General features: G+C 35.4%; 1 protein-coding gene across 13 annotated transcripts in view; it reads right to left on the minus strand.

Annotated features, from left to right (window-relative positions):
• Positions 1 to 2129: 2129 nt before the first annotated feature.
• LOC106873354 (E3 ubiquitin-protein ligase NEDD4-like) overlaps positions 2130 to 18050 on the minus strand; it is a 352751-nt gene continuing 336830 nt past the window's right edge. For all 13 annotated transcript variants that reach the window (XM_089347030.1, XM_089347032.1, XM_089347033.1 and 10 more), the window contains 8 exons: positions 17732 to 17853; positions 16290 to 16360; positions 14099 to 14194; positions 11910 to 11983; positions 9342 to 9462; positions 7803 to 7910; positions 5123 to 5292; positions 2130 to 2452 (listed from right to left, as the gene is read on the minus strand). In XM_089347030.1, coding sequence (XP_089203156.1) covers positions 2350 to 2452; positions 5123 to 5292; positions 7803 to 7910; positions 9342 to 9462; positions 11910 to 11983; positions 14099 to 14194; positions 16290 to 16360; positions 17732 to 17853 — 865 coding nt within the window. In that variant the 3' untranslated portion in view covers positions 2130 to 2349. The remainder of the gene's footprint in view (positions 2453 to 5122; positions 5293 to 7802; positions 7911 to 9341; positions 9463 to 11909; positions 11984 to 14098; positions 14195 to 16289; positions 16361 to 17731; positions 17854 to 18050) is intronic.

An 18050-nucleotide genomic window follows, 5' to 3' on the forward strand; every position in this document is an offset into this window, starting at 1 on the left:
GGATATAAACACAGGAGAACAGAGTCACTGAGGAGACATTCAAAATTGATAACACAAAACAGACAAAGGCAAAACATGTAATAAAAAATAATATAAAGAAAAAAAAGTATACAAAGAATAAACTGATGCAGTTTTTAATAATTCGTTTTATAAAATATCAAAGATAAAAAGCCAAGAGCCACTGAGTGAAGGTAAATCTTCTGTAAGAAGCCAGCTGTCCAACTCACCTATGTCGGGACGATACTGTCTTGAATATTATTTTATTTGTTGTCTTGCAGACTTTGTGCTATGGCAATGTTATGTTACATCATGACTTGGGAGGAGGAGGGGGAGGATAGAAAATAAAGTTGGTTGTTTTGCAAAGAGATTGATAAATTAAAAAAGAAAAAAAACGGCAGGGAAAAAAATCTCACCTCGAACAATAAAAGGTTGGTGTATGTATTCATTTGGGAATATATATATATATTTATATACATACGAGTACAATAACACATTAAAGTGGGTGTGTTGTGTATGTGTGAATTTCCGACCAATGTCTGTGGTTAGGTTGTAAAAGAGAGAGAGAGAGAGAGAGAGAAGAAAAAATGGGATGGTGGTAAGTGCTCACATACACAAAAGACTTAAACAATTAAAAAAAAAAATGTGGGGGACGTGGAAGGGGGAGCAAAACAACCAACTGAAGATTAAAATTGAAAAGATAAAAAGAATACATTAAAAAAAAATCAGTTCATACACATCTATTTCACAATCGTTTATTTTTTTATCGTCCAATTTGGGTTTTTGAAAACAAATATCTTAAATGATATTTTGACTTGGCTATATATAGCAAAGGTGCTAATATACACTGGCACATACACTAAATGTGTACGAGTTTGTTTCTGTACAAATTTTCAATATAATTTCATACTTTATCATTTGTTTGCTGTTTCCTTTTAATATCATGGGAGATAACTCTAAAATTAATGTTCACAATTGAACATTATGATAACAATGTCAACTTATTTTTCCCGCCACCCACCCCAATAAATTGAAAAAAAAGAAAAAAGAGAAAAAAGACTAGGAGTTGGCTTAACCAAACTGAAAAGGGCAAACTGTTGCTTTGCCAGTGGATTAAAGAAAAAAAAAGCCACGGCAATATAAGAATAGAGGGTTCCAGGATATAGATAATATTTGTGACTATAGGAGCTTGTGATGTGTTTGTGTGTGTGTGTGTGTGTATATATATATATATATATATATATATATATATATATATATATAAAGGAGGATTTATTATAGTTTTCTACAGAAGACACAACAGATCCCAGTTTTAACATAGAAGAGTTGTAGTCAGTGAAGGTGGTAGAGAAGAATAAGCATATCATAAAAAAATATAAAAGATCAAGGAATATAAAAGGGTAATTAACAGTTTGTGGTGTTGTTTTACTTGTAAAAAACAAAAAAATAAATAAATGGAATTATTGAAAGGCAAACCAAAACGTGCCATAAGAGAATTAATTAGTGTGGAAGAAGAGAGAAGTTGAGAGGCGGGATTAAACAAAATTATATTGAAGAAGGAAAGTTTTACTTCAAAATCTGTCATTGCTGTCGCTTTTTGTATTTTTTTTAAATAAAAATTGTTTAGAACATTTCTCACATTGTATAATAACAGCTCTGTGCATCCTTCTGGTCCATTATTTGGCCAGATCCTTTAACTTAAAAAGTACTTCAACATAGACGCACTTCTTACAAAGGGTGAAGCCTACAGTTGTATCATCGGAGCTGACACTTGAGTATAGTGGCCTGAAAAAAATGGTGTAATATAAATTACTCCACCGACAGGATACATTCTCGGGCTTTAAGAAGCGTGAGACCCAGACATTGGGTTGTAAAAGAAGTAAGATTGGTCGTTAGGTGCACAGTAGCAACCATTTAAGTGAAGAGGGGAGGGGGATTAAAATAGAGGTGCTGTTGACAAAAAGAAAACATCTTCATTTTCATTACCACTAATTATTAACAATAATTCATTTCTGTTGCGGTAAGAGATGATTTGGATAATTCTGTAGATGACAGAATGGTGTTGCATTCAGAAGACTAAAAATAAGACAAATTGAGTTCTGCATTATTATTATTAATTATTATTATTATTATTATTATTATATACAACTATAAGAGAGAGAAATAGGCAGAGAGGTGAGGATAGAAGGAATCACAGATTTTGCTGAATGAAAAAAAAAAAAAAATTTCAGAATGAAAAAAAATTTTTTTTCAAAGTGTTGTAACTGTCCAGCAGATGCCTGTTTTGGGCAATATAGAAATAATAATTGTAGTAGTGACAAATTTATTGTTAATTATGATGGTGGAAAGCTTTCAGTCAACACCTTCAAAGCCCTGTGTATTTTCTACAGCGACAATCAACTTCTTGCGCAGTTCCTGGTATGTGTCGTAAGGTGGTAGGTCAAGTCGATTGAAACTGAAATAGATAACAGAGATTAGCATTAGTTTAAAAAATTCATTGAATTATATTAATCATATATAATGCAGAGTGCATGCCAGAAGGGAAAACAAGAATATTGACCACACACCTATGTCTGCATGAAATTTAGATATTTTAGTGGACTCTCCCATTAGACTACTCACACAGATGATTTGTTTTCAGTGGTGAAGACTTGGGCAGAATTCTGCTTTAAGCATCCCATACAACCCCTCATAACTTTTTTAATTTTTTGGAATTTTCAGAAAATTTTTGCAAATCTGTATTCTAAGCAGAGGAATTGAAATGAATATTAAAAAATTTTTGTTTTAATTTTTCAATTTTTAAAAAAAAAATCAATTTAAAATACAGACAATCCAAATTTTTGGCTTCAATCCCAGCAATAGACACCCTTAAATATGCTTATTGAAAGATATTGAAAAACATTAATACAACAGACTGACAAACAAAGAGGTTATGAGGTGGTCATGAAATGTGCTAAATATAACAGCTAAAAAGCCCTTAAATAGCACACCATTTTTTTTGTTTTTGCATAATCATATGAATTCCTATGTGTAGAACACAAATTCACAAACATTTTCTGAAAATTCAAAAAAAAACAAAAAAAAAAAAACTATGAGGTGTTATATGGCATGCTTAAAACAGGATTCCACCAAGGCTTGTTTTTTAAGAGACTAATCACACTTTTCAGAAATGCTAATAGCAGAAAGTTGATACAAATGTTTGCCACAAACTCAATGAACAACACACCTCAAACTTTTCTAGTACAATTCTCCATTTTGTGGGTTAGTGGTTTCACCAGTTTAGAATCCAACCCACCTTGGTAGGCTAAATGCGCACCATGTTACCAAACCAAACATTTCTGAGTCCTTGCATGCATATCATATCCTCATAGTTCAAACATCTACTTTTCTGTGTTTGCATGGATCCAATGAAAGTACGTTGTGGTAAGGTTGTCTTTGGCTGGATGCTTTGCCTGATGCCAACCCCCACTCATTTCTAAGTGAGATAACAATCTCCTACTCAATCAAATGATACTGAAATGTGCCTTTCGTTTCAAAAACTTCACAAGATGTTGAGATATGGCAAGAAACCCAGACATAATTTTGTAATCGACGAGGAACAAATGACACAATTACTGAAGATATTGTTTACACTCAGCCAGCAACAGAGAAAACAAAACCACTCACCCACACACACAAACCTTGCCCATTTTCCATTTTAACAACTTAAAGAAAAAGAGAACAACATTACTCTCTTTACTCTCTTACTTGTTTCAGTCATTTGACTGCGGCCATGCTGGAGCACCACCTTTAGTCAAGAAAATCGACCCCAGGACTTATTCTTTGTAAGCCTAGTACTTATTCTATTGGTCTCTTTTTGCCGAACCGCTATGTTACGGGGACGTAAACACACCAGCATCGGTTGTCAAGCGATGGTGGGGGGACAAACACAGACACACATATATATATATATATACATATATACGACGGGCTTCTTTCAGTTTCCGTCTACCAAATCCACTCAAGGCTTTGGTCAGCCCGAGGCTATAGTAGAAGACACTTGCCCAAGGTGCCACGCAGTGGGACTGAACCCAGAACCATGTGGTTGGTAAGCAAGCTACTTACCACACAGCCACTCCTGCGCCATTGGATAATTAAACTTGAAAAAAAAAAATTACTGGATTGTCATGGCTGAAACACTTTTGAGTGACCTAGAGCTAAACATCAACAACTCTACATGGACAAAGTTAGGATTGTATTCATATTGATAGAAATGAAGAGTTCAGAGATATATTGTCAACAATGATTCAGCACACACACACACCCCTACATATAAACAATAGCAAGTGGTAGGTGAATGGAGAAAGATTTAACTACCACTCTACTACCTTCTTCCCAAATGTCACCCACGACCATACAGCCAACATACTGACACCAAGGAATCCAGTGTGAAAATATGCATAAATCACACAAGGTGTGTATACAATATATACGTGAATCGTAGTATGGAGAATCAATATAAACTTTGACAAAGAAATACAATGAAGGAAAATCCGGATAACTAACATGTCATAAAGCAATTATTTATATCAGAACTAGAACAAATGACCTTGTAAAAGAATAATTAGACAGTAATAGTTCCAGTGATGCCAGTTTGTGGTAACACCCCTTAAAATGCATTTCTTTAGAGAAGTTTGGTGTTTTTGTTAGTCTGAAAGTTAAAGAACTTTCAGACTAACAAAAAACACCAAACTTTTATTTGAAAAAGATGATTCTGCAACTTCTTGAACAACCTGCACAAATGATTTGTTTATAGTGATCAAATGTTTGTGTAGAACATTAGCTCACTCTTTTCATCAAATCAATGTTGCCTGTACAGGAAGCATGGTGTACCATACATAAGATGTTGAAGTGATTACAGAACAATATGAAATGAAGAGTTTGTTCCAGAACACAACACACTGCCTGGTTTGGGAATCAAAAGCATGATTTTACAATCATGAGTACAACACCCTAACCAATAGGCCATGTATTCTCACTTAAGAAGAAATATGAACAATGAAAACTTTATATTGCTGAGGTTTTGTTTTAAATCATGTACAATTAATAATAGATAGAAAATTTAAGAAAAAAACTAAGAACTTACCAAGTGTGAGCACGAGGAAGCTGATCAGGTGTTCCCCATTTTTCTATAGTGAAAAGCTGAGGCCCATTGCTGCCATACATTTCAGAGAAACCATTCATTGGAACTCTGGATGTTCCAGTTACAAACTGTAGTAGACGGGCTCGCATTTCATTGTTAAAGGAATAAACACACTTGAAAAATAAGAAGACATCAAAAACAGTGATTAATATTCAGAGAATGCAGCAGAGTTCAAGGTTTTATCAATAGTAAAGACAATTTATTACTACAAGAATAATCAAGTAAAAAAAAAAATGTAAAAGCTAACCTGAAGTTAATAACAAAAACCAAAGCTTCATATTTATGCTATCTATGGATATGGAATGCCCACATTTAGTGCTTATATTTCCAGTCTGAATAATGATCAGCTGGAAGTTATCCTGAGATGTGCACCCATATGAATACCCTTTTTCAATCCCTATATCTTCTTTGTTTCTCTGGGCTTTGACACACTAGCAGCACTATTTCCTCATAGCCAGACATGTTAAACATCCACTTTTCCAATCTCATATGAGTTAGATGGAATTTGTTGAGGCTGATTTTCTACAGCCAGATGCTTTTCCTATCACCAACCCTCAGTTGTTTCTAATCAAGCTAATCTCTCTCCATGGCTGGGCATGTTTCCACAAGAGATTGGAAACAAAAGGCACCATTGTTATAGTGGTGACGGTACATTTTACAACTATCACACAATACCAAGACAAGAAAACATCAACAGACATACCTATGCTTGTGCATGTATATATTGTGTTATCTCATAAATAATGCGGTTTTTTTTCAATTGCTTGAACTAAAAGTTGGAAGGGGATGGGATAAACTACCTGCATCAACTTGCTATAAAAGCAGGTAGTAATTTTACCTTGTACTTATTCTTAGTGCAAGTTTTGAAGAGTGCAGTTTGATCTTAACAGTTATTTTTTCAAAGCTATAATGGAAGTGACAAAGGAGTATATTTGGCATGTTTTGCTTTACGAGTTCAATAAAGGCAACAATGCAGCAGAAAGTGTGAGGAATCTTAATGTAGTATATGGGGATTGAACAGTAAGTGTAAGCCAGTGTCAACAGTGGTTCCAGAAATTCTGAGCCGGAAACTACAGTCTAGAAGGCAAGCCTCATTCTGGAAGATCTGTAGAGTTTGACGAGGACATCCTGTAAACCCTGGTGGAAGAAAACCGTTGAGGAACTAGCAGAGAAGTTGGGATTTGGTCATTCAACCATTCATTGACACGAGTGCTAAAAGGAAAATAACCATCTTTGGTTTCAAGACAAAAAGCATTCTTCCATCAGGATAATGCTCAGCTACATACAACGAGGATGACATTCCAAAGGCTGGAGCAGTTTGAATGGGAGACGATGTCCCACTCACCATATTCGCTGATTATCATTTATTCCACAATCTTCAAAATCATTTGGATGGAAAAAATATGAATTCTGTATACGAGGTCAGAACAATACTGGAGGAGTATTTTTCGTCACGGATAAGTAAATTTTGAAAGAGGAGCCTTGCAAGTCTACCAGATAGATGGAAGAGCATTGAAGAAAATGAAGGAGAGTATATTTTAGATTAAAAAAGAACTTTGTTTATCTTAATTTTGGAAAATAAAAGAAATATAAAAAACCCCGTATTATTTATGGGATGACCCAATATAAACACCAAGTAGCTATTTCATTCACTATGTGAATGTGTGAGCACCAAACTACACGTGTGTATGCTTACATCTTCATGGATGCTTGTATAAGCGAGTGTACATGCGCCATGTAGCTAACACGAGGACATTTATACATCCATATACATTAATAGTTATTTTTAATACTTTTCTCACTGTATTGCATGCTTGTTTTGATTTTTTCTTTTTTGCATCTGTTATTTTATTATTGGTCTTCTATACAAACGATGATATATCCTTTAATTTGCTGCTTTTCTTTACACGAAATGAGAAGATACATTGTGGAACTGTTATTTTAGCAAGTTGTATCTATTTATGTTTCAAAGAGAAACATCTGCACTGTTGGATGCTCCTGAACTAGTTGTTAAGTATCCCACCTGTGAAAGATCAATGCTAGATATGTCAAAACAATAGTCGTGATTAATAAAAATTCTCATATCTTCCATTTATCATATATATATATATATATATATATAAATGTATGTATGTATACAGAGAGAGAGAGATATGAGTGATTTCTTTCAGTTTCTGTCAACAAAGTAATCAATTCACAAAACTTTTGTTGGCCTGAGGCTATAGTAGAAAACATTTGCCCAAGTACCATGTAATGGGACTGAACCCAAAACCATGTGGTTGGGAAGCAAACTTCTTAACCACTCAGCCACGCCTGCAACTGTTTTGGGAATTTTTCCCCACCAAAATTGTCTCAATATCTTTTAAATGGAATCATCATCATCATCATCATCATTTAACGTCCGCTTTCCATGCTAGCATGGGTTGGACGATTTGACTGAGGACTGGTGAACCAGATGGCTACACCAGGCTCCAATCTGATTTTGCACAGTTTCTACAGCTGGATGCCCTTCCTAACGCCAACCACTCAGAGTGGAATCGATTAATATCATTATGGACATGATAATTTTTTGATCTCTATCAATAATCTATATATCTTAATAAGCTCTATCAGTAATACTCACTCTCCAGAAATGCACAATAGCTGGATGGTTCTGGTTATATTCTCCTTTGTAGGCTGTGTTCCTTTTCCAGTCATTGACATCAATGTCTTGGAGACCACACATCAGCAACTAAAAACAAACAACAGTTGAAAAGAATATTTATAACTCAAAATAACAAAAGGAATAATGAATTCAACTTACCTGTGCCTATGCATGAATTAGCTCTAAAATTGCAAGTTATCCATTCTCCTCACGTGAGGATAATGCCAGCAGTAATTATTAAAAGTTGTTAATTTATAGGAGACATAAGAATGTGTCACATTACAGGACTATCAAAACATCTTGAACTATATCCATACTATATATAACATGCACTAGTGGACAATGCATACACACTCAAAAAAGAGCTATTCACCTCTGTAAGAAAGCCCTCACTCCATACATGTAAGCCCAACTCTGAATAGTTTGTGTCCCTCTGTGTTTCTAGTCTCAGCTCCTTTCACAACATTTCCACCTAAACCCACTCAATGGACCTGATTCCTTCACTTCCATCATGGCTCAACCTTACCTGACTCTCCATCGGTTATGACAACAAGTGTTCCAGTTGATTCAATCAACTGAACATCTGCTTATGAAATTAATGTGCAAGTGGATGAGCATTCCACTGACATGCATACCCTTAACACATTTCTCAATGAGATTCAATGTGAAACAGAATGTGATAAGGCTGGCCCTTTAAATTACAGGTACTACTCATTTTTGCTAGCTGAGTGAACTGGAGCAACAAGAAATAAAGTGTCTTGGTCAAGGACACAATGTGCCACCAGGAATCGAACTAATAACCTTACAATTGTGAGCTGAATATCCTAGCCACTAGGCCACGTATCTTCATTCATCTCACCAGATTCTATATCAAACACTACTAAGTCATTCTTCTTCAGACTACATCATTCTACAATTCTCTTTATACTACCTATGATTTTCCTTCAACTACTAATCTGCAAGAGAGCAAGCTAAACTACAACGAACTGTTTCCCCATTCCAAGACACCCTAAAATCACTGAGCACTGTTCTGCCTCCTCAAACTTGTTTCTGTCTTCTTTTCCATTGATCTCTGAGGTTCAGTCCTTTAAGCTTTCTGTCAATTGCTGTCTTTTGAATATGTAGGCCATATTTTTCCTTCTTTGTAGTCCCTTACACTACAGCAGTCTCAAGCTATGTTTGGGACATCACACACACACATATATATCTCTTTTATTTCAGTCATTGGTTTGTGGCCATGTTGGCGCACCACCTTAAAGGGTTTAGTAAAACAAATCGATCCCAGGGCTTATTTTTTAAAAGTCTGGTACTTATTCTATCAGTCTCTTTTGCCAAAACACTAAGTTACAAGGTCATATACAAACCAACACCTGCTGTCAAACACTGTTGGACACACACACACACACACACATATGATGGGCTTGCAAATCAACAAATCACAATGGCATTTACCATAACAAGAGAGACAAAATAGTGATTACTGTGAAGATCAGAGTAGCAAATAGAAAAATGTCTCACCTCAACTTCATTCTCATCAAATATTTGTAACAATGTTTGGGGGATGAGAGCATTAAAACCTTTCATGAACAGCTTCATTTGATTTTCAACCCGAGAGACAAACCGCCACTTAATAACTAAGCTGTAAAAGAGGGTAAACAATAATATATATATATATCTGTATATATAGTTTATAGATCCAATATAGGTAGAATCAACAAAAAAAGAACTCCATCCAGTAAGAGATAAATATCAATTTAAATACACAACTGAAATAGTTTCATACATTTACGATACTTAAACTAGGCACATAAATAAAATACTTCATGTATCTCCAAGCAATTATGTGTTTTATATATATTATATAAACACACACAGACACACACACACACACACACAGGTTTAGTAATACAAAACAAGGAAAACAGAACTCAAAACATGAGTGCATGTGTGTTTGTGTATATATTTTTCAATTGGCAGGACCAAGAGTTTCAGGCATGGCACTTATTAAAACTGATAAGCACAATGCACAAAACTCTCAGCCTTCTAGTCACTTTTGTAACTTTCAGTTGATTAAATAATAAAAAAAAAGTATACTCAGACTTCTGTATTTGAGTTCTATGAGCTCTAGCTACAAACTTGAACTCTGCTAGAATAGTATCATCTTTGATTATCTGTATTATATCTTTCATTCTTAATTGTCTCAGCCATTGGACTGTGGCCATGCTAGGGCACCACCTTGAAAGTTTTAGTTGAGCAAGTCAATCATGATACTTATTCTATTACACCATTTTTGCCAAACCACTAAGTTACAGGGTTGTAAACCAACAAGCAATCATGGGAGGAGGAACAAACACTAAAGCATAGACACACACTATATGTGGTGTGCGTGTGTATATATATATTTATTCACACACCGGAGGCGCAATGGCCCAGTGATGAGGGCAGTGGACACGTGGTCATAGGATTGAGGTTTCGATTCCCAGACCGGGTGTTGTGAGTGTTTATTGAGCGAAAACACCTAAAGCTCCATGAGGCTCCAGCAGGGGATGGTGGCGAACCCTGCTGTACTCTTTCACCACAACTTTCTCTCACTCTTTCTTCCTGTTTCTGTTGTACCTGTATTTCAAAGGGCCAGCCTTGTCACACTGTGTCACGCTGAATATCCCCGAGAACTACGTTAAGGGTACACGTGTCTGTGGAGTGCTCAGCTACTTGCACGTTAATTTCACAAGCAGGCTATTCCGTTGATCGGATCAACTGGAACCCTCGACGTCATAAGCGACGGAGTGCCAACAACATACACACACCACACAGTCATGGCCAAAAGTCTGGAACATTTAAAAAAAATTAAAATGGTTATGCCTAAATATAATTTAATTCAAATAAATATATAAAATAGAGATATACTTACCTAATAACTGATCCAATGGTTCAATATCTTTTAATTGAATCATTGGATCAGTTATTAGGTAAGTATATCTCAACATTGTATGTATTAGAATAGAATTGTACTTGAGCATAACAATTTTAATTTTTAAAAGAACGTTCCAAACTTTTGACCACAACTGTATATACACACACACAGACACACAATGAGCATCTATAGTTTCCATTCATGAAATTCACTCACAATGAATTGGTTGATTTGAGGCTATATTATAATACATGTTACAGGAAGAAGAGGGATTCTATCAAGTTAGGTTACAGGAAAATACAACAGAAAAATGGCACAATGATAAGCATGGCAAAGAACAAGCCATACACAATATTTAATCTAATCATTATTACTATATTTGTATTGAAATACTCTGCCTGCATTTCAATGTCATTATTAATCTCGTGTTTGGAACAAAAATTAACATGAAATTTTGAAGGAAGTCTTTTTTTCGTTTATCTTTTACTTGTCTCAGTCATTAGACTGTAGCTATTTTGGAGCACCGCCTTTTTGAAGAATTTTTTAGTCAAATGTATCAACCCCAGTACTTACTTTTTATAAGCCTGGTACTTATTCTATCAGTTACATTTGCTGAACCACTAAGTTATAGGAACATAAACACACCAACACCAACACTGGTTGTCAAGCAGTGGAGGAGAACAAACACAGACACAAAGACAAACACACACACACATATATATATATGCATATATACAATGGGCTTCTTTCAGTTTCCATCTATCAAATCCACTCACAAGGCTTTGGTCGGCCTGAGGCTATACTAGAAGATACTTGCCCAAGGTGCCATGTGGTTGGGAAGGAAGTTTCTTACCACACAGCCACATCTGCACCTTAGATTACTTTAAGGCAGAAAGTTTGTGTCATAAAATGTTAAGTAGGTTGTTTAACCCTTTTAGCATTCAAATTTCTGTCTAATGTAAAGCTTATTAATTCACACACTTTTGAATTACTCATGCATTATCTTCTTGAGTTGAGATTTTGACAATATGCTCGTTTACTTTTAGTATGACATTGTAGGGTAGGTGTGAAAGGCCTGATCTGGCCAGTTTGAACATAAAACAGGCAGAATATTTGGGCCAGATATGGTTGGTTTAAATGCAAAAGAGTTAAACCTGAAATCAAATACTTACTCAATGTATTCCAGTTTATTCTCCTCACAAACTACAATGTCTTTTCCTCCAGGTTTTAGCTCTCGTTCAGCTCTCTGGAATTACATAAAATACACCTGAGATTGTGATATACAAACCTTACTCAAATAATAACAATGACAACATGGAGTTAAGTATCTTGCTTAACACCTACTGCAGAATGATTTGGGATCCAAGTGCTTAACATGTAACCATTTGGTTATTTTGCACCATCCTCTACAGAAATTTCCTTTGACAGGAGTTAGATTGGTCCTTTGTTTGATGGGTAATTTTCTTTCTTTTTCTCTGTGTGTGCACACGCGCACACATGTGTGTGTGTGTGTGTGCATGCTATACCTATTTTACTGGTGTCAGCTATCATGGACCACCATGTGTGATTCTTCCTGGGAATTGTACAGCAATGGTCTCCCATTGCTTTCTGCCAGATTATTTACAGTTTACTCAGCTACTCTCCTAAGCTTACCCACAAAGCACAAGGCTTATTTAACTCATAGACAAGGGAACTGGTTCATGTGACAGATATCAAGACATGTTGATACACCAGTGACATGTGTTGAGGGGTGGGACAACCCTTCCTCAAAATCCTGTATGTGTTAAGCATGGGACCAGCCTTTGCTATTTAACCCATAACTGGGGCCCTTGACAAGTTCTGCTACTCCAGGTCAAAAACTCTCAAGCTGAAGCCCTTACACCAGCTGTAGTTTCAACTTTCTTTGAAACCATTATAGAAACCATTACAAAGACTAGGGCAAATCTATTAATTGTACTTCATTATTAGAGAAGTGTTTATACCCAAACCATCACACAAATATGAGTGATCATGAGGAATTGCACATCCTGATTTTGATAATTTCATTTCAGATATTTTTTTTTTTTGTAATATTTCAATATATTTCTTGACCATTTCCATCTCAGCTGTTGTCAAACATTTCAACTATTTTCTGTATTAACTTTCTACTCACATTCAAAACAATGATCATTCCTTTTTGTTTTTACTGGATATTGTAGAGAGTGTATCTATAACTGCATTAGCTTATTTTTTGCTATTATAGCAAATAAAAAAAGTAGATGGTCAAAAGTAGATGGTCAGAAGTAGATGGTCAGAAGTAGATGGTCAGAAGTAGATGGTCAGAAGTAGATGGTCAGAAGTAGATGGTCAAAAAAAATAGATGGTCAGAAGCTTGAACAAGAAAATTCTTCAAGTATTAAGGACAAATAATAAATCAGGCAGGCTGCTAAATAGAAGTTACTCAAAGAATAAACAAGGCTAAAAGAACATCAATAAGAATGTAAAAGATCTCCACTCCAAGAGAAATAACACAGCACCTAAAATTGAGGGTAGTAAACTGTTATATTATGGCAATCATCTTCTACATGGCTGAAATTTGGACAAATTACAGAGCAATGGAGAAGACAGAAGCTTTTGAGATGTAAATCTTTTGCAGATTTCATAGAATAAGCTGGAAAGATAGAGTAACAAATATTGCAGTTCTAGAAAAGATGAAAGTCCAAAGACTTCTGTTGTCAAGAATGAAGTCAACAAGGAAACCATGCTTTGGACATAGAATGCACCATCAGTCACTGACCAAGATCATCCTGACAGAAAGTGCTGAGAGAAAGAGAGCAAGAGGCTGTCAAAAAGGTTTATGAACTGATGGCATCAAAGAAAGGAGTGGAAACAAGAGCCTGATTGATTGTATACATGCAGCACAACGCAGCAGGAACTGGAGAGTCTTGGAAAGTCAATCCCTGGATACAGGGAGGGCACCTGGCTGATGATGAGTATGATTTGTGAGAAATTTGGCTGCAAATTTTAACAGAACAAATGAATACTCTAAAAGTTCTGTTGTTGAAGAACTGGAAGAAAATAACAAGCTACTCAAACTACAAAATTGTACCTCATGGATATCAGAGCAGACAGTGTAATTCTCCACAACTGTAGAGGTACAGAACATGGAATCCTCAAACTATCAGGAAATATGAATTCTCCTGAGAATGTTATATATAACAGATTGCCATCTTTATCTAAAGGGAGATGTATTTTACACTTGTCAAAGTCATGACACTTTAAGTACTGGACTTTAATAAAACAACTTAGGGATCCTCCTTAGGGATTTGCATTTATATGACAATACAGCCAAAATCTGACAATATAATGAAAATATACTTACCTCTCCAAAATAGTCTTCTTCTACACAGAATCTGATATCAAGTTCTGTTGGGTCATTTTCTTTAATCCACACTAATGAATTATGGTATTCAGAATCCTGCAAATCACATGAAACAAATATTTCATAGTTAGTAAAATGACAATCAGCAGCATCATATACAACGATTAGTATCATAGAGTTGTATCCCTTTATTTTTGATTTCAAATCTCTAGGTCAGTGGTTCCCAACCTTTTCACAATGGTTCTCAACCCCTTTCATTTAAATGAGTTTTCCCACAGACCCCTTTTAATATGCTTATCCTTATGTGTATGTATGTATGTGTATATATATATATATATATATATATATATATATATATATATATATATATATATATATATATATGAAATTTTGAATTTAGTTCATGGACCCCCAGTACTACCTTTGCACACCACCAGGGGTCTGCAGACCACAGGTTGGGAACCACTGCTCTAAGTGAACTTTGAACTTTACTCTTTCAGAGTTGATAACAAAGCACCAGTCAAGTAGTGAAGAGGTTGATTCAATCAGATATGACACTATTCTCTCCATCACTTTGTGTCTGTATTAATTGCTATCAGCAATGTTTCAACACTAAAAACTAGGAATTTGCATGCAGTCATGTTACATTCTTGGCAACAATGTCAAATAATTAGCCCCAAATCTATATATTTTGCTAAGGCATTGTGAAACTAATAACCTAGTGTAGAATTCAATATACATATGCTTCAAATCAAAGAACTAGTCGAGTACAGAGTGGTAATAAGAAATTGAAATGACAAAAGAATAAACGATTATCTTATGAACTTCATTAGCTTACATCTGTTTCTGCTACAAGATGCACTGGACTCATATTTGAGTGCTTGAGTAACACTTTATAGTTTCATCACAGCCTTGAATATGAAGCTAATGAAGTACATATTACCCAGTTATTCCTTGGTCATTTTATTTTCTGATATATATATATATTTATATATATATATATACACACACACACACACACACTCATTTAGTGCTGACTGTTAGCAAAAAGTATTCAGGCATAGCTGTGTGGTAAGCTTGCTTCCCAAACACATGATTCCAGGTTCAGTTTCACTGCATGACACCTTGGGGAAGTGTTGTCTACTATAGCTTCAGGCTGACCAAAGCCGAGTTAGTGGCAGGCAGAAACAGAAAGAAACCTGTTGTATGTATATATCTGTCTGTGTGTCTTTGTGTCTGTGTTTGTTCCCAACCACTGTTTGACAACCAGTGTTGGTGAGTTTACATGTCCGTAACTTAACAGACCAATAGAATAAGTAGCAGGCTAAAAAAAAAAAAAAAAAAGTTGATTTGTTCAACTAAAAACACTTCAAGGCAGTGCCTCAGCATGAAACACACTATGGTTCTGGTTTCATTCCTGTTACACAGCATCGACAGTGTTTGTAGCAAATGTTTGTTTTCTTCTAAAGCCTCAGGCTGACAAATGCCTTGTGAATGACATCTCTCTTCAAATACTTCACTAATTAGGACTGTTAATATAATTTCCCCATGTTTTGACAGAAGGCTGTAAATAAATGACACTGCTTGTACAAGAGTGATACTTGCTTTACAACCAGTATGTGATGCCAAGACAAGAAGATACAAACAACCAACCCACAAATCGTTGTCACCGCCACCACCATTATTAAACATCCACTTTTCCATGCTTGCATGGGTCAGATGGAACTAGTTGAGACAGATTTTCTACAGCTAGATGCCCTCCTGTCACCAACCCTCATCAGTTTCCAAGCAAGATAATATTTCCCATGGCCAGACATATTTTCCAGAAAGACAGACTTCTTTCAGTTTTGGTCCACCAAATCCACTCACAAGGCTTTGATCAGCTTAAGGTTATAGTAGATTTTTGATCATGGTGTCACACAGTAGGACTGAATCCAAGACCACATGGCTGGAAAGCAAACTTCTTAAATACATAGCCTTAAGTCTGTGTGTGTATGTATAATACGATAAGTGCCTCTTGTGTGTGTGTGTGTGTGTGTGTGTGTGTGTGTGTGTGTGTGTGTGTGTGTGTGCGTGCGTGCGCGCAACATAAATTCTTATGCATGAAACTCTCAGCTCTTGAGTACTCTGTAACTTCTGATTCACACACACACAAATTGAAGCTATTGAGAGAAAGTAAAAATTCACTTACCACTGATTCCATATCTGAAAGTTTTATTGTTTTTCCTAACATCATTTTATAGAATGGACGAATAAAAAAGGCTGCAAGAGGAAAAACATTAACATTAATAACAGAGTTACTAAAAAAAAAATATATAAATCTACAATACAAAAATAAAAAAACATTTTAGCATTTTGTTTGCTTGTTTCAGTAATATGGGCAAAATTAGTGTATTTCAACTGGAATATAGTAACAAAAGACTAGAGGGATTCTTTTTTCAATAATATATGTTTGTTTCAATTAATTTTGAAAAGGAAGACAAATTCAGTCTTTCAAATGTCATTCCAGTTATAAATAATACATAAGGTCAGAAACTCCTTGGATTGAAGAAAAGGTAGAAACTCTGCACAAAAGATTTATTTTAAATAATTCTTGATGCTTCTATATTTATGTTCTAAACAAACAAACTTGCCTTCTCATTTGTAAGACTAAAGCATCTAATTTGGATGAATGTAAGTCAGAGAGTCACTTTGGTGTTACAGATGTCTGGGTTACAGTAGATGTACTATTCAAATACTGCAGGTGGTTTTCTTATTTTATTTTCTATCCAAGGGGTTGCTGACAATGTATTTTATGGGACATCATGTACATCTGGATCAGAATTTAAGATGGTTCTTTTATAAGACCTTAGTAATTCTTTAACTTTTAGTTAGAACTGACTGAAGCACACAGGTGACCTGTTCTTATTTAAAATATAGTCACTGGCATGGCTGTGTTCTAGAAGTTCACTTTTCAACTGTGCTGTTTCAGATTCAGTTTCCATGTGCTGTAGCACCTTTGGCAAGTGTTTTCTGCTATAGCTCTCAGCTGACTGAAGCCTCACAAAGGGATTTGTTAGGGTCAAAACTGAGGAAAAAAAGCCTGTTTTGTGTTGTCATCATTTAACATCCATGTTCCAGGCTGGCATGGGTTGAACGGTTTCTACAGCTGGACACTCTTCCTATAACCAACCACTTTACAGAATGTATCAGGTGCTTTTTTTTCATAGCACCAGTATTAGTGAGGTCACATGCAGCTCATAAGATCCAGTTTGACTGAGAGGAGCTAGAATAGAGAGGGCTTTATGTTATAGGATGGAGTTTTAGAGTGAGAGAAAAAGTTCCAGAACAGAACATGTTTCTTGCTGCAAAGGAGCTACACAGCTACTCACATTATACACAAGAGGGTGGGAGTGGTTGCAAGTCACATAACTCATTTATGTTCAGGTTCTTGAAAGCTATACACAGTACCTCATACAACATAGTTGTTATAGAGATACAGAGGGTGAGAGAGTGAGTGAATGTATGTACATTTTACATAATATGAAAATGACAAAATGACAGGTGGCAATATTGATGGCAAATATAGTACAGCTGATAACAACATCTTACTGACAAAATAGAGCTGTAAAAGACCAATAAGGTTCCACTTACCATCTAACAATTTACCATGATACACAGCCATTCCTGCAATCCGACCAATGAACTCAAAGTAACTTAAGTGCTCTTCGTTAGCCACACCTGACAAAGGATTTATCTGGAGGGTATAGTTGTCACTAGAGGAAGGAAAAAAATGTCAAAAAATATAAATACTCAATACAGAAATATTGAAAAATACCTTTAAATTAACAACAGTGGCATCCTATCTTTGCTCAAACTCATCTGCTTCTCTCACAACTTGGATTACATTTCATCTAAATACCTCTGCCACCTGTGGACAAGGTTATCAAATCAAAGAAAAGACAAGAAAAGA

The sequence above is a fragment of the Octopus bimaculoides genome, chromosome 2 (genome assembly GCF_046866305.1).
Source record: "Octopus bimaculoides isolate indiv1 chromosome 2, ASM4686630v1, whole genome shotgun sequence".
NCBI lineage: Eukaryota > Metazoa > Mollusca > Cephalopoda > Octopoda > Octopodidae > Octopus > Octopus bimaculoides.